The sequence below is a fragment of the Mobula birostris genome, chromosome 9 (assembly GCF_030028105.1).
Source record: "Mobula birostris isolate sMobBir1 chromosome 9, sMobBir1.hap1, whole genome shotgun sequence".
Lineage (NCBI taxonomy): Eukaryota > Metazoa > Chordata > Chondrichthyes > Myliobatiformes > Myliobatidae > Mobula > Mobula birostris.
The window spans coordinates 41,448,452-41,471,649 of record NC_092378.1 but is presented as its reverse complement, the minus strand read 5'-3'; the positions used below and the strand labels follow the sequence as shown (position 1 = coordinate 41,471,649).

At 43.7% G+C, this 23,198-nt stretch overlaps 1 protein-coding gene across 3 annotated transcripts in view; it reads left to right on the top strand.

The window, feature by feature from the left end:
• The window catches only part of pot1 (protection of telomeres 1 homolog), a 349,938-nt gene that overhangs the window by 122,391 nt on the left and 204,349 nt on the right, over positions 1-23,198 (top strand). For all 3 annotated transcript variants that reach the window (XM_072267898.1, XM_072267896.1, XM_072267897.1), the window contains one exon: positions 14,971-15,021. In XM_072267898.1, the coding sequence (XP_072123999.1) occupies positions 14,971-15,021 (51 nt within the window). The remainder of the gene's footprint in view (positions 1-14,970; positions 15,022-23,198) is intronic.

Genomic DNA, 23,198 nt, shown 5'->3' with positions numbered 1-23,198 from the left:
ATAGGAGCACAATTAGTTACTTCAGCCCATAGTGCAAAATATGTTTTGGTATTTTAATTGAAGGTAGTTTTCAAGAGTTTTTTTCTAAGTCTACTTTATTCTCCAGTGCACAGGAATGTCGTGGATGCCACTCCATCTCACTTGGCCTTTGACCATAGATGTTCTAAATTTTCTGTAACTCAGTGTTTCCCAGCCTTTTGTATGCCATGGACCAATACCATTCAGCAAAGGGTCCCTGGACCCCAGGTTGAGAACTCCTGCTCAAACTGATGAAACCTTCGGTGCCTTTGAATGTGTACTTGGTTTTAGGGAAGTAACACTGGGTTAGCTAATGAGGATTGTTTAGGTATTATAGGTTAGTCCTCATCAGTGAACCTATTCAGGAATTTCACACCATATCTAAATGGGATTATAATTTTTGACAGGCTTGCTAATTTTCATATACTAATGTGTTACTCTGATAATCTGGTATCCAGTTGTTTAGAAATCCTGATGGACTGGCACCTGAATCAGATATTAGTTCAGAAGCCAGGGTCCAGAGTGCAAATGGTTGCTTGTCCCGATCGGGGAATATTGGATGAACAGTATAGGTGAGGTGAGTGGCTAGAACTGGGGTTGGAATCCAAAACATTAGGCAGGATTATGGTAGGTTTGCAGCCAGACCTGTTCCCTTTAAACTCACTGGGTTGACTGAAAAGTTTAACATAAGAAAATGAAATAAAAGTTCTGTTAGGTGTAATATCTGGTAGAGCAGTAAATCTGCTAGTTCAGCATGATAAAAGTCAAGAGTTTTATGAAGCCCTGAGAGCGGTGTATGGCCCTTCACACCAGGTCCAGAGTCCCTTGTGCAGTGCAGATGGTCAGGCGCTCTTCACAGTCAAGGCGTCCATCCTGAACCAGTGGTCAGAACATTTCCAGACTCTCTTCAGCACCAACCGCATGGTCCTAGACTCAGCAATTCACCGCATCCCACAACAGCCAGAGAAAGCAGAACTGGACAAGGTTCCAACCCTTGAAGAGACAGTCAAGGCCATAGAACAGCTGAAAAGTGGCAAGGCAGCAGGAGTTGATGGAATCCCACCCGAGATTTAGAAGCATTGGGGCCCAGCGTTACACACCAAACTCCATGAGTTCATTGTCTGCAGCTGGGAACAAAGTAAACCACCACAGCACCTCCGTGAGGCAGTCATCATCGCCCTGTATAGGAACAAGGGGGAAAAGTCCAACTGTTCCAACTACTGGGGGATAACTCTGCTCTCTATCGCAGGAAAAATCCTCACAAGAGTACTCCTGAACAGATTGGTGTGGCTTCAGAGCCAACAGGAGCACTCCCGACATGGTATTTGTTCTCAGGCAGCTCCAAGAGAAATGTAAGGAACAGAACAAGGGATTGTATGTGACATTTGTCGACCTTACCAAAGTGTTCGACACCGTGAGCAGGGAAGGTCTGTGGCAAATCACGGAATGACTGGGATGCCCCCCAAAGCTCCTCAGCATGGTCATCTAGCTACATGAAGATCAGTGTGGCCAAGTCAGACAAAACAACGACCTCTCAGAACCCTTCCCAATAGGCAATGGAGTAAAACAAGGCTGCGTTCTCGCATCGACTGTCTTCACTGTCTTCTTCAGCACGATGCTCGAAAGGGCCACAGAAGACCTTGATGACGAGGACGGTGTCTACATCCGATACTGCACCAATGGCAGCCTGTTCAACCTGAGGTGATTACAGTCCCACACCAAGACATTGGAGCAACTCATCTGAGAGCTACTCTTCGCCGACGATGCTGCCCTTGTTGCCCACACAGAGACAGCCCTGCAGTGTATAACATCCTGCTTCGCAGAGGCTGCGAGCTCTTCGGACTGGAAGTCAGCTTGAAGAAGACAAAAGTTCTTCATCAGCTCGCACCTCAGGAAGATTACCATCCTCCCTGCATCACCATCGGTGAGGTCGAGCTGAAGACAGTCCACCAGTTCAGCTACCTGGGGTGCACCATCTCGTCAGATGCCAAGATCGACAAAGAGATTGACAACAGACTGGCAAAGGCAAACAGCGCATTCGGCAGGCTGTACAAAAGAGTCTGGAACAACAAGCATTTGAAGAAAGGCACAAAGATCAGTGTGTACAGAGCCGTTGTACTGACTACTCTCCTGTACGGCTCCGAGTTGTGGGTCACCTACTGTCACCACCTACGACTCCTTGAGCGTTTCCACCAGCGCTGCCTCCGCGCCGTCCATAATATCCACTGGAGTGACTTCGTCACCAACATCTAAGTCCTCGAAAAGGCGGAGGTCACCAGCGTCGAGGCCATGCTATTGAAGACGCAGCTGTGCTGGGCAGGGCACGTCTCCAGGATGGAGGATCATCACCTGCCCAAGATTGTGCTGTATGGCGAACTCTCCGCTGGCCACCGTGACAGAGGGGCACTGAGGAAGAGGTACAAGGACTCTCTGAAGAAATTCCTTGGTCCCTGTCATATTGACCATTGCCAGTGGTCTAATCTAGTCTCCGATCGCGAGGCCTGGTGAAACACCATTCACCAGTCTGTCTCCTCCTTTGAGAACGCATGCAGGGCTGGAATTGAGGACAAAAGGAGAAGGAGGAAGAACCATGACACAGCAGCTCCAAACCCAGAACAGAATTTCCCTTGCAGCCGCTGTGGCCAGGCCTGCCTGTCCCATATTGGCCTTGTCAGCCACCAGCGAGCCTGCAGAAGACGTGGGCAGCCCCCTTCCTAAATCTTCGTTCGCAAAGCCAAGACATGATGATGAATATCTGGTAGTGCAGTAAATCTGCTAGTTCAGCATGATAAAAATGAAGAGTACAGGATTATTGGAGTTTAAAATTTAGAAGTAGACTTTAAGGAAAACTTTGAGGGAATTCCAGCAAGTTGGAATCAGGCATTTGGACACAATGTTTGTAAAGGAGCAAAGGCTATCGAGAATTTTACACATGGCAAGTTAGAATGCAGGGATCAGAATGTGGATAGAAAATCGAAGTGTAAGGGAGAGATGATGCCAAGAGAAGGATTATTTACCAATTTGACCATTTTAACTTCAGATACCAGTTTTCAGCAGATGGAGCATCTTGAGTGAATATTCTGCATGATGGGTTGAGAATAGATTTAGAGGAGCCACTGAGGTCAGAGCCAAGAGAGAGCACAACACGGTTATCAAGTTTGGAAACATGAAAGGTACAGCGAATGGTTTCAGTGTCAGAGATGGAGGTGATAGTCATAGCACAGAGGCCGTTCAGTTTACCAAGTCTGCCCATCATCAACCACCCATTCAAATGATAATCCTGCAGTATTCCTATTTTATTTGCCCACAATCCCATCAAGGCCCCCCCCCCCCCACGTTGTATCACACATCCACACAATAGGGGCAGTTTACAATGGCCAATTAACCTCACAACCCACAGGCCTCCCTCCCGCAGTTTGAGAGAGGAAACTCACCCATGTAGTCACAGGCAGAGTATGTGGACTCCACACACCGAGAGGACCCAAGATCGGGATTGAATCCGGGACACTGGGCTCTTCTTCCACTGTGCTGTGTTAATGTGCTGATGATATCACGTCAGGATTGAGCAGAATGCCAACGTTGTGAGGAGTCTAATACAACGCTGAGAGTCAGTGACCTGGTGAAGAGTTTCATTAGAAAGCCATGGAGCGCAAAATCAAATTAAATTCCTTGATCTAGCTTGATTTATTTATTCAGTGCAGGGGACAAGTAGGGGTTTAGAGAAAAAAGTCATAGGTTTGTAACTTTAAGTATCAAATATGTGGCTTCCCTAAATCATGAAGCTATTTAAATTTGGGGGGGGGGAGGTGTGGAGATAGAATTCCCCAAACACTGCAGTGTTGCAACGTTATCTGTCATAAAAACTGTTTAAACTGGATCAATCATGTTGATTGGTGGTCTTGATACTGACCTTTCCTTAAATCAAAGGAAAGAGTGCTACAGTAAAGAGTTTGTTTGTGTAAAATTATTGAATCTGTCCTGTAATTTGTTGACCTTCAGGTCTGTCTGGCATTCAGATTACTTGAAGGAAGCCTATTCACACTGGTGACTTGAATGGCAGTAACCGTACAGCAAAATTCAAAGCGAGGTTTGAGATGCCCTAACTTAATTAATAACTCATTAATTTCCCTTTGACTGACAGAAGACAGCAGGATCGATAAAGCAACTCAAGCAGCTTCGCATGCTGAGCTAACTCGGTCATCAGGGCCTGATAATGGGTAACACAGCATTTGCTTGAAGCTTCTTCTGTTTGATAAATACCACCAGATTCCAATCGCAAACAAATGTTTTCTGACCTGCTTTGATGGTGAATAATCAAGCCATTACTTAGTTTCTCTTCAATATTCAACTCATTTATTGGCTAACCTACAGATTCCTTTTACTCGATCAGAATAGTTTCTGAAATGGAGCAAGGTGGAATCCCGATCTCATTGCATTCCTTTATCATATCTTAATGAATTTGGCAAATCAAAGTATTGATTCAATTAGGTGGGTTTAGAAGAAAAATCTCCAAAGAGCTCAGTTTGGAACTCAGAATCAGTTGATCCACTTTTAGCTGAGGCTAGTGCCGCCCAAAGCTGCAGTGGGTTTGTCAGCAGAGAGTTCTACCAGACCAGTATCTGCTCTAGCAGGTCACCCTCTGTAGGAAAATATTTCACGGAAAGCGATTAAACACACTACAAAGCTCTTTGCACTCCATATCATTTTGTTCAGTCGTGTTTACATATTTCTAATTTACATAGCACCATAGGCTAAGAAAAACAAAGGCTCTTCAGCCATGATGGAATTACCTCACTGAAACATGCTTGCCTCAGTGACCTCTGGTGATGCTGCAGCTTTGAAGGGAATGAAGTGTAATTGCTATGGAAAATAGTTTACAATTGGAAGAAATGTAAGCTAAAAGGGAAAGATTAACTTTATATGCCAAACAGACATTGATTCTGAGGTACATCCTCGGATGCGCTGGTTCACATCATCAATAGTGTTACCTGGGCTCATCGGGTGTTTTGGGTCTTTCATTAGACACTCTTCCCCCAGGCAACCCAGCCAGGATTGAAAAGGTCCTGGCTTATGACCTAGCAGCATTGGTCCACGAGTCACACCTCTTGCTCCATAGCCATCCGGAGGTTTGCTTAGCATTTCCTGATGGCTCGTTTACTTTGCAGCCCCAGGTTCTGCACAGCGAGCAGCCAGCAAAAGCTCTACACGCAACCTCTGTTGGCTCGCATTGTGGCTCCACCCCTGTCCCTGGCATTGCTCTACTAGCTGCTGCTATATGGCTTTCATACGATCAAATGCTTCCTCAATCTGGTCTTCCCAAGGAACTGTCAGTTCTACCATGACCACCTGTCCTGAGGTTTGCGGATGATGATGCGATGAAGTCAGGGAAATTCAGTCGCTTGCCAAGATTGATTTTCAGTTGCCAGTCAGACACCGTGGCGAGCAAGCCTGCCGGTGACCTGGGCTGAGGCTGTGGTTGGTCTCCAGCTTTGACAGAGGTCTGTGTTGGTGGAAGTGCCGACTGTTGTTAATAGTTGATGAGATACCACTGCCTTCAACACCTGGTCATGGGTTGTCAAATCAAGTTAGTGAGGTAGCCTGTAAGTAGGCACCAGCATAGCCTGCCCAAAACTCACTAACCCTAAACGTACGCCTTTGGAATGTGGAAGGAAACCAAAGCACCGGGAGGAAACCCACACGATCACGGAGATAACGTACAAATCTCCTTACAGAGAGTGGTAGAAATCAAGCTCTGATCTTACAACTGGCACTGTAATAGTGTATTGCTAATTGCTATTTAACCGTATTGTCCTATTGGTCATGATGTACAGAATGTGAGTTGGATGATCCACACCAGGGGTGCGTAAAGAGCTGGCATTAAAACAGGGCGGTGATCAAGATTTTCAACTTCACGGCAGTTTCTCTTGAGTGAGGAGTGACTAATCAGCAAGAGGGACTCATTAGAAAGGGCCTATAAAAATAGCACAGATGCAAGTGGAGTGGCAATTCTTTGAGCAGCCATTCTTTTGAGTGTGCTAGTGTTTAGAGTGTCTTTGCCAACATCAGGCTTGGATGAGGTAAAGTATTTGTTAAGTTTCTCTCTTTCTGTTTTTATTTGTTCTTCCTTATCCACTAGGGCATAGTAGTGTTGTAAGAATAGCTCCAGGGGCAGTCTTTTGTTCTGCGTGTGGGACGTGGGAAGTCTGGGACCTCCAGTCTCCTGGGTAAACATATCTGCACCACGTGCACTGAGCTGCAGCTCCTGAGAGAATGTGTTAAGGAACTGGAGTTACAGCTCGATGACCGTTGACTGATGTGGGAGATTGCGGAGGTGTTAGAGAGGAGCTACAGGGAGGTCATCCCATGGTTACAGGAGACTGGTAACTGGGTGACTGTCAGGAGATGGAAGGGAAATGCACAGCCAGTGCAGAGTACACCTGGGGTCATTCCCCTCAATAATAAGTATATATTACTTTAGATAATATTGAGGGGGATGCGGTACCAGGGGGAGCCACAGTGACCAGGTCTCTGGCACCGAGTCTGGTACTGTGGCTCAAAAGAGCAGAGAGGTGAAGAGGACTGCAGTGTTGGTGGGAGATTCCGTAGTAAGGAAGAGAGACTAGGTTCTGTGGGCACGATAGAGACATCTGGATGACATGTTGCCTCCATGGTGCCAGGATCAGGATGTCTTGGGTTGGGTCCATGGCATTCTCAAGGGCGAGAGTGAGCAGCCGGAAGTCTTGGTGCATTTTGGCACCAATGACATAGGTAGACAATGTCAGGAGGCCCTGAAGAGAGATTTTAGGAAGCTAAGAAACAGGACCTCCAGGGTAGTAATCTCTGGATTGCTGCCCATGCCATGTGCCAGTGAGGGTAAGAATAGTATGACTTGGCAGATGAATGTGTGGCTGAGGAACTGTGCAGAGGGCAGGGGTTCAAATTTATGGATCATTGGGATCTCTTCTGGGGAAGGTATAACCTGTACAAAAAGGACCAGAAGGGGTCCAAATATCCTTGCAGGCAGGTTTATCGAGTTGTTAGGGAGGTTTTAAACTAATTTTTGCAGGTAGATGGGAACCAGAGTGATAGTGCTGAAGATGAGATAGTTAGTTTACAAGCAGAGGAAATGGGTAGTGAGGAGAGATTGTTGATGGGGCAGAATTGCAGTCAACAGTATGGGGTGCAACGTGAAAGGTGGACAAAGTCGAAAAGGGAAAATACAGCACTGAAGGTGTTACATTTGAATGAGTTTAGAACACAGAATAAGGTCGATGAACTTGTAGCACTGTGACAGATTTACATGTATGATGTTGCAGGTATCAGTGATCATGGCTGAAAGAAGATTACAGCTTGGGAGCTTAATGTCCAAGGATATACATTGTATCAAAAGACAGGCAGGAAGGCAGAGGGGGCCGCATGACTCTATTGGTAAAAAAGTGAAATCAAATCGTTAGAAAGAAATGACCTAGGGATGGAAGGTGTTGAATCATTGTGGATAGAATTAAGGAACTGCAAAAGTAAAAAGATCCTGATGGGAGTTGTGTACAGACCCCCAAGCAGTATTGAGGATGTGGTCTACAAATTACAACGGAAGATAGAAAATGCATGTGAAAAAGGCGATGTTACAATAGTCATGAGGGATTTCAATATGTGGGTAGATTGGGAAAATCAGGAGGTGGAATTTCTAGAAAGCCTATGAGATGGCTTTTTAGAGCAGCTTTGGGTTGAGCCCACTAGGGGATCAGATATTCTGGATTGGATTTGTGCAAGTAACTGGAATTGATTGGAGTTAAAGGTAAAAAAAAAACCCTAGGAGCAAGAGAGCATAATATGATCAAAATCACCCTGAAATTTGAGAAGGAGAAGTTCAAATCAGATGTATTATTATTACAGTGGAGTAAAGGGAATTACAGAGCAATAGGAGCAGAGCTGGCCAAAATAGATTGGAAAAGAACACTGCAGGGATGACGGCAGAGCAGCAATGGCTGGAATTTCTGGAAGCAATTCGAAAGACATAGGATATAGATGACACAACCGTGGCTAACGAGAAGTCAAAAACAACGTAAAAGCCAAAGAGGACATATTATGGAGCAAAAATTAGTGGGAAGTTAGAGGATTGGGAAGCTTTTAAAAATCAACTGGAAAAAAAAGTAATTAAGAAGGTAAAGATGGAATACAAAGTAAGTTAGCCAATAATATTAAAGAGGATATCAAAAGTTTCTTCAGGTATATAAAATGTAAAAGTCATGAGTTGATGTCGGACTGCTGAAAAATGATGCTGGAGGGGTAGTAATGGGGACAAGGAAATGTCAGACAAACTGAATAAGTATTTTGCATCAGTCCTCACTGTGGCAGACATTAGCAGTACGGAGGAAGTTCCAGGTCGGGGGTCCTGAAGTGTGTGAAGTTACTATTAATAGAGAGAAGGTTCTTGTGAACTGAAAGGTCTGACGTTAGATAAGTCACCTGGACCAGGTGTTGTACACCCCAGGGTTCTGAAAGAGGTGGCTGAAGAGGTTGTGAAAGCATTAGTAATGATCTTTCAAGAATCACTAGATTTGGAATGGTTCTGGAAGACTGGAAAATTGCAAATGTCGGTCCACTCTTCAAGAAAGGAGAGAGGCAGAAAAAAGGAAATTATAGACCAGTTAGTCTGACATCATTGTTGGGAAGATGTTGGAGTCAATTATTAAGGTGAGGTCTCAGGGTACTTGGAGACACATGATTAAAATAGGCCATTGTCAGCATGGTTTCCTCAAGGGAAAATCTTACCTGACAAATCTGTTTGAATTCTTTGAAGAAATAACAAGCAGGATAGACAAAGGAGAATCAGTTAATGTTGTGTACTTGGATTTTCAGAAGGCCTTTGACAAGGTGCCACACATGATGCGGCTGACAAGCTGCGAGCTCATGGTATTACAGGAAAGATTCGTGCATGGATAGAAGATTGGCTGATTGGCAGGAGGCAAAGTGTGGGAATAAAGGGAGCCTTTTCTGTTTGGCTGCTAGTAACTAGTGGTGTTCCGCAGGCGGCCGATTTTCTTCCCCACATTATATGTCAATCAATGATTTGGGTGCTGGAATTGATGGTGGTGTTACAAGTTTTGCAGACGATATGAATGTAGGTGGAGAGGCTGGTAGCTTTGAAGAAGTAGAGAGGCTACCGAATGACTTGGACAGATTAGGATAATGGACAAAGTAATGATAGAAGGAATACAGTGTTGAAAAGTGTATGGTCATGTGGTCATGCACTTTGTTGGTAGAAGAAATGAAAAAGTTCACAATTTTCTAAATGGAGAGAAAATACAAAAAACTGAGATGCAAAGGGACTTGGTAGCCCTTGTGCAGGATTCCTCAAAGGTTAATTTGCAGATTGAGTCTGTGCTGAGAAAAGCAAATGCGATCTTTAGTATTCATTTCAAAAGGACTAGAATAGAAAAAAATGCTGACGTAATGTTGAGACTTTATAAAACACTGGTGAGGCCTCATTGGAGTATTGTGAACAGTTTTGGTTACCTTATCTGAGAAAGGACGTCGTGAAGCTGGAGAATGTTCAAGGGAGGTTCACGGAAATGATTCCAGAATTGAATGCCATGTCATGTGAAGAGCGTTTGATGGTTCTGGGCCTGTATTCATCAGAATACAGAAGAGAAAGCAGTGACCTAATCGAAACCTATCAGGGTGGAGAGAATGTTTCCTATGATGGGAGAGTCTAAGACCAGAGGACACAGCCTCAGAATAGAGGGGCATCCTTTTAGAACGGAGATGAGGAAGAATTTCTTTAGCCAGAGAGTGAAGAATCTGTGGAATTCTTGATTGATCAGAGCATGAAGGGATGTGGGGGAAATGCAGGACATTGGGGCCGAAAGGGAAATTGGATCAGGCGTGACGAAATGGCGGAGCAGACTCAATGGGCCAAATGGCCCAATTCTGCTCCTATATCTTATGGTCTTACGTGATGTAAAGATTTGAAATGCAGATACTTCAAGGAGAGATGAATATGAAACAGGAGAGAGGAAGAACAGAATGCGGGGTGGAACAGACTATGGCCAACTGTCTGTGCAAACTCACCGAGGCCCGAAATATCGACTGTTTACTCTTTACCATAGATCCTACCTGACCTGCTGAGCTCCTCCAGCATTGTATGTATTTTGCTTTGGATTTCCAGCATCTGCAGATTTTCTCATGTTCATTTAGGATTACTTGACTATTTTCACATGTTTTGTTTAATAGCACTCTTCAAGTTATTTTGACTTGTAAGTTATTAAATATGTTTACTTAGAAGTTCTGTTTTTGTAAAACAAAAACTCCCACCCTATGAGAAAGGCAATCTTACACCTCTACCTAATTTCCTGTCAAGGGGAGAGTTTTGTGATGGAGCCTCACCATTATTTTTGTGGCTAGCTTACCACTGAGGCCTTATTGCAACTCAGTAGTTGTCTCCCAAGTGTGTTGCTTTGGGCAGGAATCACAAGTCAAATCTAACTCCCTGTGGCTCAACTTCTTTTAATTCTTCCTGTGTCCATTGCACTAAATTCCTTGTTGGGGAAATTGTACTTTAATTATACCATTTGAAAACTTGCTCCCAAATTGCATTGATGCTCCAGTTGCCTATTTTCTGAGCTATTTTAATGTCAATGTTCATTTCAAACTGGTGATGAGGAGTAGAAGGTCCCATTGTTGAAAACTTCTCATTGTCAATTCCATTGTGAGAACATAGAAGGCACCTCGTGCCAACTTAAGGGTATGCTGCTTTGAAGGGTGCCTTTTGTGTGGTATGACTCTGATATGCTGTTGTACCACATATTGTAGGTTAGTGGAGTGTTACTGTCTTCAACTGTAAAGGATGCTCTTTTTAGTTATTCTTGGAAAGGGATCAGCAGTCACTATTTCAGTGTTGAGTTTGGGATGTTGCTTCTCGAGGAGGTAGCAAAACAGTGGCCTGGTGTGAGGGATGTGGAACTGGAAGTTGAATGTGCCCGGAGATTTGTTTTATATTTGGAGTGTGTGGAGTTGTGCCTTAATGCAAATAACATCATCAAGACCCCAGAAGGTGATACGGAACAAGGGAATGTGACAGTACTGTGGAGACTGGAGAAGGAGGAGACTGGAATGGGAATACAACAAGGTTTTTATAGCAAAGCTGCAGAGATGTATAAAGGTGATATATTTTGGGCAACCAGTACATTATTAAGATTATCTATACAGGTGTCCCCCGCTTTTCGAACGTTCGCTTTACGAAACCTCACTGTTACGAAAGACCTACATTAGTACCCTGTTTTCGCTTTCGGAAGGTGTTTTCACTGTTACAAAGAAAGGCAGCGCGTGCCCCGGATTCGGAATGGCATTGCTTAAACACGTGCCTGTGAGCAGCCGTTAGCAAGATGAGTTCTAAGGTATCTGAAAAGCCTAAAAGAGCTAGTAAGGGTGTTACACTTAGTGTGAAACTAGACATAATTAAGTGATTTGATCGTGGTGAACAAAGCAAGGACAAAGTGAGTTTGGCTTGTGGAAGCTGACGAAGATGATGTTGAAGAGGTTTTGGCATCCCATGACCAAGAACTGATAGATGAAGAGCTGATACAAATGGAAGAGGAGAGGATAACAATCGAAACCAAACACAGTAGCGAACTGAACGTGAAGCAACTGCGTGAGATTTTCGCTGCAGTGATAAAGTACGACTGTAATTTTGAAAGGGTATGTAGGTTTAGGGGATATTTGCAGGATGGTTTGAGTCCTTACAAACAACTGTATGATAGAAAAATGCGCGAGGCTCAGCAGTCAAGCAGACCTTCCACATCAGCCACAGCAGACGACGAACCTCGATCTTCGACATTGAGGTGGGCAGTCATAGGAGAAGATGAGCTGCCTGCCCTGATCGACGATGAGGTGACACCCCTGTGTCCCACCACTCCAACCCCCGGGCCACGGACAGATACTGTACCGATTCGCGGAGAATGCAACGGTAGCTGGGAGGCACACAGCATGTCTTTAAGAGAAAAGCCGAAATAAACAAGCTAATTAATTAGGTGCTGCCGACACGTAATTGTCGGCCCAGATCAGTGCCGATTTCCGTTTGAGATAGAGATAGCCCAGGAAATTATAGATCAGTGAGTCTTACTTCAGTGGTTGGTAAGGTGATGGAGAAGATCCTGAGAGGCAGGATTTATGAACATTTGGAGAGTCGTAATATGATTAGGAATAGTCAGCATGGCTTTGTCAAGGGCAGGTTGTGCCTTATGAACCTGATTGAATTTTTTGAGGATGTGACTAAACACATTGATGAAGGTAGAGCAGTAGATGTAGTGTATATGGATTTCAGCAAGGCATTTGATAAAGTACCCCATGCAAGGCTTATTGAGAAAGTAAGGAGGCATGGGATCCAAGGGGACGTTCCATTGTGAATCCAAAATTGGCTTGCCACAGAAGACAAAGAGTGGTTGTAGACGGGTCATGTTCTGCATGAGGTCGGTGACCAGTACTGTTCCTCAGGGATCTGTTCTGGGACCCTTACTCTTTGTGATTTTTATAAATGACCTGGATGAGGAAGTGGAGGGATGTGTTAGTAAATTTGCTGATGACAGAAAGGTTGGAGGTGTTGTGAATAGTGTGGAGTGCTGTCAGAGGTTACAGCGGGACATTGATAGGATGCAAAACTGGGCTGAGAAGTGGCAGATGGAATTCAGCCCAGATAAGTGTGAAGTGGTTCATTTTGGTAGGTCAATTATGATGGCAGAAGATAGTATTAATGGTAAGATACTTGGCAGTGTGGAGGATCAGAGTCCGAGTCTATAGGACACTCAAATCTGCTGCGCAGGTTGACTCTGTGGTTAAGAAAGCATACGGTGTATTGGCTTTCATCAATCGTGGAATTGAATTTAGGAGCCGAGAGGTAACGTTGCAGCTTTATAGAACACTGGTCAGACTCCACTTGGAATATTGTGCTCAGTTCTCATCGCGTCACTACAGGTAGGATATGGAAACCATAGAAAGGGTGCAGAGGAGATTTTCAAGGTTGTTCCCTGGATTGGGGAGCGTGCCTTATAAGAATGGGTTGAGTGAAGTTGGTTTTTTCTCCTTGGCGCGATGGAGCATGAGAGATGACCTGATAGAGGTGTATAAGATGATGAGAGGTATTAATCGTGTGGATAGTCAGAGGACTTTTTCCAGTGCTTAAATGGCTAACATGAGAGGGCACAGTTTTAAGGTGCTTGGAAGTAGATACAGAGGAGATGTCAGGGTGAAGTTACGCAGAGAGTGGTGAGAGTGTAGAATGGGCTGCCAGCAAAGGTGGTGGAGGCAGATACGATAGACTCTTTTAAGAGACTCCTGGATAGGTACATGGAGCTTAGAGCAATAGAGGGCTATGGGTAACCTTTGGTAATTTCTATAGTAAGGACATGTTCGGCACAGCTTTGTTGGCCGAAGGGCCTGTATTGTGCTGTAGGCTTTCTATGTCCATGTTTCTGTGTTTCTCCCTGTGTCTCCTCTGCAGTTTGAAACATAGTTTCACTTCAGTTCCAATTAACAGTCCTTGACTTGAGACGTTAACTCTATTTCTCTCCCAAGCAATGATGATGTGTGTTTCTAATACTTTCTGCCTCACAATGTTAAAGTTGCCTTTAATGTTTCAACGCTGTACCTGAATTGGTTACTATGCCATGTACAGTATAAACCTTTTTTGTATGAACAGTTCAACAAAGTAATTCTCACAATTAGATTATCTTCTTCTGGCATCATTGTGCTTTTATTTGATGATAAACCATAATTACATATTAATGAATTTACTAATCAATGGTCAATGATATTGCTCTTGATCAGTGTGGGAATTCTTTAATAAGAAGAGTAAAAAATGCACCATTTGAAATGCCAATTAATATTACTGCAGGTGCTTTTTATGTTACAGCTGTCCTACAGCTCTAAAGATTGAGTTTCAATTCTAAACTCCATTGCTGAGTCTGTGGAGTTTGCACGCTCCTCCTATGACCATGTGGTTACAATTTGGGTGGAATTTATGGAAATGTGGGCAGATGTGTCAGGGTAGAATTGTTGTAAGTGTCAGCACAGTCTCAGTGGGCCAAAGGCCCTGTCTCTATGACTTTGACTCTGACTTTAAAAAAACACAGGAATCATTTCAAGTGGCATGAAATTGAAAAGCAGCAACAACGTTATCTTAAACTTGATTAGAATTTCAACCAATGTGCTCTAAGTATGTACAAGAGACTTAATTAAAAAACATAAAAATAATATAAAGACATACTTAAGTAGAGTGATAATGCCCAATAAAGTATAAAGAAGCAAAGCAAATGGTGATCATTAAAATTATATGGAGATTAAAGAGATGAGGACAGAGAAATGTTATGACTGAAGTATCCTGGGGGAGTTCAGGAGAAACTCTTTTACCCAGAGAACAGTTAGAAAAGGCAAGGGACTCCTTGCCTGGTAAAAAGGTTCAGGTACATTGTAAGGAAAACGGAACAGCTCTAGGAGTGAGAAAGATGTGTAGCTTGGAGAAGTAGCATGGAAAGATGCTGATTTTGCATATTATGAACCACATTTATTAGTTAAGCCCAGTGGCTTTATTTTCTGTGTTGTAAGTTCCCTGGTAAGTATTGAATGCAGCTGGCAGATTTTCCTTTTTGATGGGATTACTTCCATTCACAGGACCTTACGGCTGATATTTCTAAGCTAACTTGCTCATTTTGTCTTTATTCAGTGCTCCTGGTCTGCACTGAGCTTGATGCTGCATTGATAATTTGGTACAGTTGTTACCTGTATTGCTAGAGCTCTTCTGTATGCAGTCTATAAATTATGGAAGCAAGAGCTCTCCCTTCTCTGAATTAATAGTGTAAACAATGCAGCTTAGAATCAGTAAATCCAACCTCACTCTGCCTCTGATTTTTCAACTGCATCTTTTATTCTTATTTATCTTTTATATTTATTCTATTTTAGGTTTGTAGCAAAACTGGGCAAGAACCGGCACCGATCATCCAAAAGCCTAAGGTAATTGTCAGTTCAGCTGAGTAAATGTTTGTCCTCTTGAAGTATCATATGTATTGATGTCTTCCAAAGACTACTACATGGTTTATGACCAATGAAATATTTACAGCTATCAATTTCTTGAAGTTTTACGAAACTTTAACCGTATAAAATGGATTTGAGAACAAACACTTCCTTGTTTTGTTTCCATGGGAACTGGTTCAATTAGATGCGTAGGATCAAAGTTTATTTTTTACAGCACTAGGAATGTGACCGAGGGGGAAACTAAATGTAAATGTATTAACTGCAATTCAGTTTTAGTCCAGTACAATCTGAGGCACTCCAAAAATAATATTCAAATTTGGAATCCGGTTTAGTATCACTGGCGTATGTTGTGGAATCGGTAGTCTTCACAGCAGCAGTACAATGTAAAACGTAATAATAGTAAAAAACTGTGAATTAGTGTGTATATGTATAGATATATATATTTTCATTAAATAAATAGTGCAAAAGTAGAAATGAAAGAACAGTGAGGTAGAGTTCACAGGTTCAATGTCCATTCAGAAATTAGATGGCAGAGGGGAAGAAACTATTCTGAATCATTGAGTGTGCCTTTGGGCTCCTGTACCACTTCCTAGTTGGTATCAATGACAGCAAGACATGACCTGGATAATGGGCGTCCTTAATGATATGCTGCCTTTTTGAGGCATTGTTCCTTGAGCTTGTCCTGGATACTGCGGAGGTTTGTGCTCATGATGGAGCTGACTAAGTTTACAATTCCTGCAGCTTATTTTGATCCTTGGATATCTTGGCAGCCTAATAACAAGTGATGGCAGGTGCGACACAGATATCAAATACAGAATAGCAATGGCGAAAGAAGCTTTCCAAAAAATGAAGACCATATTAACAGACAGAAAGATGAGCACACACACTAAAAACAGAGTACTACAGTGCTACATCTATCTTATCTTGACTTATGGAAGTGAATGCTGGACCATTTCTCCAGCAATGGAAAGGAGACTAGAAGCAGCTGAACTATGGTTCTACAGGAGAATGTTAAAAATATCATGGACCACACACACATCAAATGAAAAAGTTCTCAGAAGAGCCCAAGCAGTTAGATCACTTATGTATGTCAAAAGCCGAGCCAGGTGGCTACACATTGAGGAAATGGAAGTCATCCAAAGAACGAGGGATAGATCTATATGGAAAACCATGGTTACCAACATCCGCATCGGATATGGTACCTAGACAGACAGGCAGTAGCCCTCCCCCCCCCCCCCCCCCCATTCCAGATGGTGATACAACCAGTTAGAGTGCTCTCTACAGTATATCTATAGAAATTTGCTAGTATTTTTGGTGATGTATTAATTTTCCTCAAACTCCAAATGATATAGTCACTGTTGTTCCTTCTTTGTGGCTGCATCAATATATATTGATTCCAGATTAGATCCTCAGAGATATTGACACCCAAGAACCCGAAATTGCTCACTCTTTCTACTTCTGATCCCTTTTTGAGGACTAGTGCGTGTTCCCTCGTCTTACCCTTTCTGAAGTCCACAATCACTTCTTTAGTCTTACTGACACTGGGTGTAAGGTTGAATTTGCGAAACCGCTCAACTAGCTGATACATCTTGCTCTTGTACGCCCTCTCGTCTGAGATTCTGCCAACAGTGGTATTGTCAGCAAGTTTATAGATGGCTTTTGAGCCATGCCTAGACACAGTCATGGGTGTAGATAGAGTAGAGCAGTGGGCTAAGCACACATCCCTGAGGTACGTCAATGTTGATTGTCAGCGAGGTGGAGATCTTATTTCCAATCCACACATATTGTGGTCTTCCAGTTGGGAAGTCGAGGGTCCAGTTCCTGAGGAATCCAGAGGGAAACTTGGGTATAATCCCATCTCACCGCCAGGTCACCCTCTCTCTCTAGCCCAAAACTCCATGCCCCTCAATCCTCCAGTCTCTCACCTCCATCTCCCAACCTTTCCCCTAACATCCCTCTCTCTGAAAGTCTCTCACCTACATCCCCAACCTTGTCCCAATTCCTGACCCTAATGTCCAATTGCCCACAAACCTTTTTGTGAGGTGTGTCAAGGGCATACTAACTTGCCTAATCTACTGAGCTGGTAAATACCTCAACAATCTCTTTACAATTAATGTAAAGCCAAGGTGGCAATTCTGAGCTGGGTGAAGTGATTCCAAATGCTATTTATTTAATGTGGAATCTATGGTATTTGAACCATCTTCTCTTCTTCATTCTCCTGTCAGAGAATAACAAGTACAAAATACCAGAATCATGAAAATTAGAGAAAAGAACACTACAGATGTTCAAAATCTGAAATAAAGTGGAATTTTTTGGAATCGCTCCGCAAAATAGGCTCTATATGTAGAAAGCAAAACAGAGTGAGCATCGAAGTTCAAACTGTGCATCCGTCTGGCTGATATATGCTGCTCCGCATTCACAGGGATTCCTGTAAACACCAGTTGTCCTGAGTCCCAGGTCATCTTTGACCTGCATAAGCTGTGATTTGTGCTTCCTTGCAGGTTTGTGGATGGTACTAATCCGGTATTTCTTGAGGGTCCTGGCAATCCTTCCAGAAACCATGGAAATATAGGGGAGACAGGCGGTATCGATGGGTTCCTCCTCGTGGTTAGGTTTCCTGTTTTTCTGTCAGCCTTTTTAAAGGCCCGATTGATTTCCGTCACCTTGTAGCCATTCTGTAGGAATGTCATGTGCAATCATCTTATTTCCTCATGGAGACTCTCCAGGTCCAAAATAGTTTTTGCACGGTTAATCAAAGTAGAAAGAACCACTCTGCCTTGGGAGGTGTGTTGGTGGCTGTTATTGCTGAGGTCCGTGTGACTGGGTTTCTGATAGATGCCATGTCCAAGGCTACCATCCGGTTTCCATCATATTAGAATGTTCAAGAATGGGAGGCAACCATTCTTCTCCATCTCCACCATAAATTGAATGTTTGGGTGTGTACTGTTCAGATGGTCATGGAACTGTTGGAGTGCCTAGAGTCCATGTGAAGTATCTGAGGAAGCACTTGGGGCATAAGGGTAATGTACTCAGAGCCCTCCCCTCAAAGTCCTCCATGAAGAAATTAAAAATAGATGGCGACAAGGGCAATCGCATGGCCGCTCTGTCTGTTTGTTCATTGTAGTTCTCCTTATAGAGGAAGTACGTTGATGTTCAGAAAGGTCAGTGGTACCCTTATCAAACCTTGACTGCAGGGGGACCAAGCTGTCCTTAATTGTTTGATAAGGGTACCATTGACCGTGCGATGGAAATTAGGAGCATAGGAAGAGTATCTGTTTGGTTACCTGGAAAAACCGGCGGTAGCAGAACATTGCATTCGCAATGGCTATAAGTAATTGCTCTAAGTAAGAACTGGATTTCAATTGAAAACAAGGTGGGACAGCGGAAACCTGATTGGAGGAGGACTAACCAATCAGGAGGTAGGGATGACGGGGGTATAAATACCACTGGACTAGACAGGCCCAGGCATCAACCCTGATGGAGACAGCTGAGTCTGTCATCAGAACATTGGTTAAAATCAATATATGTACCCGTCTGGAAGCCCGAGACAAGTTTGTTCATCAGATATGTTGGACAAGCACTGGATCCTTTTTCAAAATAAATTTATTATCAAAGTAGGTATATTTCATCATATACTACTTTGATTCTGTTGTATTTGTTATTCAGTGAATGACTGCAAGAAAATCAAAATCAATGAGAAACTACACACAAAGATTAACAATCAGCAGATGTGCAAAAGAGGACAAACTGTGAAAATTCCAAACAAGCAAATAAATAAATGAAAAAAAAAGGAATAATACTGAGAATGCGAGTTGTAGAGTCCTTCAAAGCGAGTCCGTAGGTTGCGGAATCAATTCAGTGTTGAGGTGAGTGAAGTCATTCGCACTGGTTCAGGAGCCTGATGGTTGAGGGGTAATGATTGTTCCTGAACCTGGTGGTGAGGCCCGAAGGCTCCTGTACCTCCTGCCTGAGAGCAGTGGGAAGAGAATTTGCCCTGGATGGTGGGGTTCTTGATGATGAGTGCTGCTTTCTTGTGGCAGTGCTCCTTGTACCTGTGCTCGATTATCGGATGGGCTTTTCCTGCGATGGACTGAGCTGTATCCACTACCTATCGCATCATTTCACGTTGTACCATCTTTCCACCTCATATATTGAAATTCATGCATATAAACAAATAGCAAGCATCTCATCAGTGATTGCATTATACCCCACTGGTCACTGGGTTCCAGTCATGAAAGAAACCCCCTCCCCATCTTCACTCCAATGCTCTATCCTTTTTAGCAATGGATGAATGTCTCCTGTAGAGTGCAATTATTTTCCACAACGCCAACAATTTTTGTGTCTGCTGAAAACTTACTTAGCATAATTCCTTCTAAGTTTATAGAAACATAGAAAATAGGTGCAGGAGTAGGCCATTTGGCCCTTCGAGCCTGCACCGCCATTTATTATGATATGGCTGATCATCCAACTCAGAACCCCGCCCCAGCCTTCCCTCCATACTCACTGATCCCCGTAGCCACAAGGGCCATATCTAACTCCCTCTTAAATATAGCCAATGAACTGGCCTCAACTGTTTCCTGTGGCAGAGAATTCCACAGATTCACCACTCTCTGTGTGAAGAAGTTTTTCCTAATCTCGGTCCTAAAAGGCTTCCCCTTTATCCTCAAACTGTGACCCCTCGTTCTGGACTTCCCCAACATCGGGAACAATCTTCCTGCATCTAGCCTGTCCAATCCCTTCAGGATTTTATACGTTTCAATCAGATCTCCCCTCAATCTTCTAAATTCCAACGAGTACAAGCCCAGTTCATCCAGTCTTTCTTCATATGAAAGTCCTGCCATCCCAGGAATCAATCTGGTGAACCTTCTTTGTACTCCCTCTATGGCAAAGATGTCTTTCCTCAGATTAGGGGACCAAAACTGCACACAATACTCCAGGTGTGGTCTCACCAAGGCCTTGTACAACTGCAGTAGTACCTCCCTGCTCCTGTACTCGAATCCTCTCGCTATAAATGCCAGCATACCATTCGCCTTTTTCACCGCCTGCTGTACCTGCATGCCCACTTTCAATGACTGGTGTATAATGACACCCAGGTCTCGTTGCACCTCCCCTTTTCCTATCGGCCACCATTCAGATAATAATCTGTTTTCCTATTTTTGCCACCAAGATGGATAACTTCACATTTATCCACATTAAATTGCATCTGCCATGAATTTGCCCACTCACCCAACCTATCCAAGTCACTCTACATCCTCTTAGCATCCTCCTCACAGCTAACACTGCCACCCAGCTTCGTGTCATCCGCAAACTTGGAGATGCTGCATTTAATTCCCTCATCCAAGTCATTAATATATATTGTAAACAACTGGGGTCCCAGCACTGAGCTTTGCGGTACCCCACTAGTCACCGCCTGCCATTCTGAAAAGGTCCCGTTTATTCCCACTGTTTGCTTCCTGTCTGCTAACCAATTCTCCATCCACATCAATACCTTACCCCCAATACCGTGTGCTTTGAGTTTGCACGCTAATCTCCTGTGTGGGACCTTGTCAAAAGCCTTTTGAAAATCCAAATATACCACATCCACTGGTTCTCCCCTATCCACTCTACTAGTTACATCCTCAAAAAATTCTATGAGATTCGTCAGACATGATTTTCCTTTCACAAATCCATGCTGACTTTGTCCGATGATTTCACCGCTTTCCAAATGTGCTGTTATCACATCTTTGTTAACTGACTCCAGCAGCTTCCCCACCACCGACGTTAGGCTAACCGGTCTATAATTCCCCGGTTTCTCTCTCCCTCCTTTTTTAAAAAGTGAGGTTACATTAGCCACCCTCCAATCCTCAGGAACTAGTCCAGAATCTAACGAGTTTTGAAACTCATTTTCTGTTTTGTGCCAGAAGTTGTTAAATGCAATGTAAAAATAAAAGGTTAGTAGTAAGAATGTGAAAAAGAAAAAAAACATGATCAGAGAGCGGTAACCTGAAGCACTTTTTGTCTTTAGGTAATTCAAAAATGCTAGGTATGTTTTGATGGTCATTACTGAGGTGTAGAGTCACATAGCACAGGAACAAACCTTTGCCTCACTGTGTCCTTGCCACCCATAATCTTCCCAATTATCAGCGCCTAGTCCTTATGGACTTTGATAAAGTGTTCAACAACATCCCACATAGGAGACCGGTCCAAGATGTTAGAGCCCACATGGTCCAGGGCAAGTTGGGATATTGGATGCACCTTTGCCTTGGTTATCGTGGGCATGGGTAATAGCTGAGGTTTCGTGATATGATTGGAACACTGTGACCAGAACTGTACCGCTGAGATTGTTGTTCATTATAAACATCAGCAATTCAGATATAAATACGGGAGGTATCCTCAGTGGGTTTGCAGAATGCAGAAAAATGTGGTGGTGGTGTTGAAACTGAGGAGGATAATCACACTCTACAAGCAATACCGTCGGATGGTAAAAGGGCAGAGTAGCAGGGTGAGTGTAGGGATATGTAATGTGGCTGGAACCGAGTGACCAGTGGCATATTGTTTTCTTTGGAATAGAGGACACCAAGGAGGAACTGATAGAGTTGATATATAGCATTGAGGGGCATGAAAATGGTAGATAGTTGGAAACTGTTCGCCACTGTAGTGGTATCTGAAGCTAGAGGTTGTAGGTTTAAGGTAGGGGTAAGAAGTTCAGGAAGAACTTCCTCAGCCTGGAGACTGGTTGAAATCTAGAGTGTCATGCCCAAGTAGGTGGGTAAGACTGTAAGGTATAGGAGCAGAATTAGGTCTTTTGGCCCAAAATATCTGCTCTGCTGTTCAATCATGGCTGCTTTTTATTTGTCATCTTCAGTCTCCTGCTTTTTCTCCTTAACCCTTACCGCTCTTCTGAATTAAAGATTCAAAGTATATCTATTATCATAGAATATAAAAAATTATACAACCTTATGACTTGTTTGCATTACAAGCAGTGGCAAAGCAAGGAAGCTGAAAGAACCCGAGATCAACTCCCAGTGCCCATAGAAAGAGGAAAAAAAAAACAAAACATGCAAACAATAGAAGCGAGCAGCAACAACAGCGTTCTGAACCAAATTGAGTCCTTAGATCCAAATCCCCGGAGTAGGCCCAAAGCCTCAGTATTCGGTTCATCATGTTAGTGGGCAAATCGCTGCAATGTTTGCAGACGTAAAGCACAGTAGCTGGGGGCCTTAGTGTCACGGAGAGAGGAGCCCCCCTGCCCCCCCATCTATCTGGGCCGGTGTTTAAATTGAGCAAACCTCTCACTAGGACCCAGGCCCCGCCTGCGTCAAATTGTTCTGGGCAAAGATTTTGCTGTTGGAGAAGCCGTTCTCGATCTCTCCAAATCGGCTCGGTGCTTAGAGCGATCCAACTTGCCTGACTCTCAATAGCCTGCCTTTCCTGTCTTTCCAGTCTATCCAGGCTGGTGTTTGGATTGTCCGAACAGCAGATTGTACCTCACAATAAGACCTGGATCTCATCGCAGCAAATCGCTCCAGGCCTAGAACATGCTGCCCTGCAATTCACTCCTGACCTGGATTTCGCTGCCGAAGAAGCCATTCTCAACCTCTTCAAATCAACTCGATGTTTAGAGTGATTTTCCCTTTCACCCGGGTTAGTTGGATGAGCATCAGACCTCCCCCATTCCGTCTTCCCTCCTCTGAATCGTTCACTCCAGCCAGCATGGCTCTAACGCCAAGGGCGTCGGTTTTGCAGTGCATCAGCAGGGCATGTCTCTGGAGTTCATTTTGCCCTTACTCGCCTCTTCATTGTTTGTGGTGATAGTTTACCACTATTTTCTTCAAAAAAATGTGTTATTAATTATGTTTTAATTGAATTCCCTTGCTTTCGAACCACTCGTAAGTTGTCGCATATCTTCGGTAACGCCATCTTAATTAGTTCCTTCATATCTCAGATTAGAGGGGGAGGAGAAGATGGCGGCGCGACGCAGCGTGCACGGCCGCTCCGAAATGATATCATATGTGTTAACTAGGGGCCGTGCACAATCCTGATTTGATGGAGACAGATGTGAGAAGCACAGAGGAACACCTGGAGAAACTTCTGAAATGCCTGCTTCGCCGCCGCTGCTACTGTGCGATCGAGAATCTCCGGAGGGGAAGGCCCCAAATCCTCGGCTTTGCCTGTTG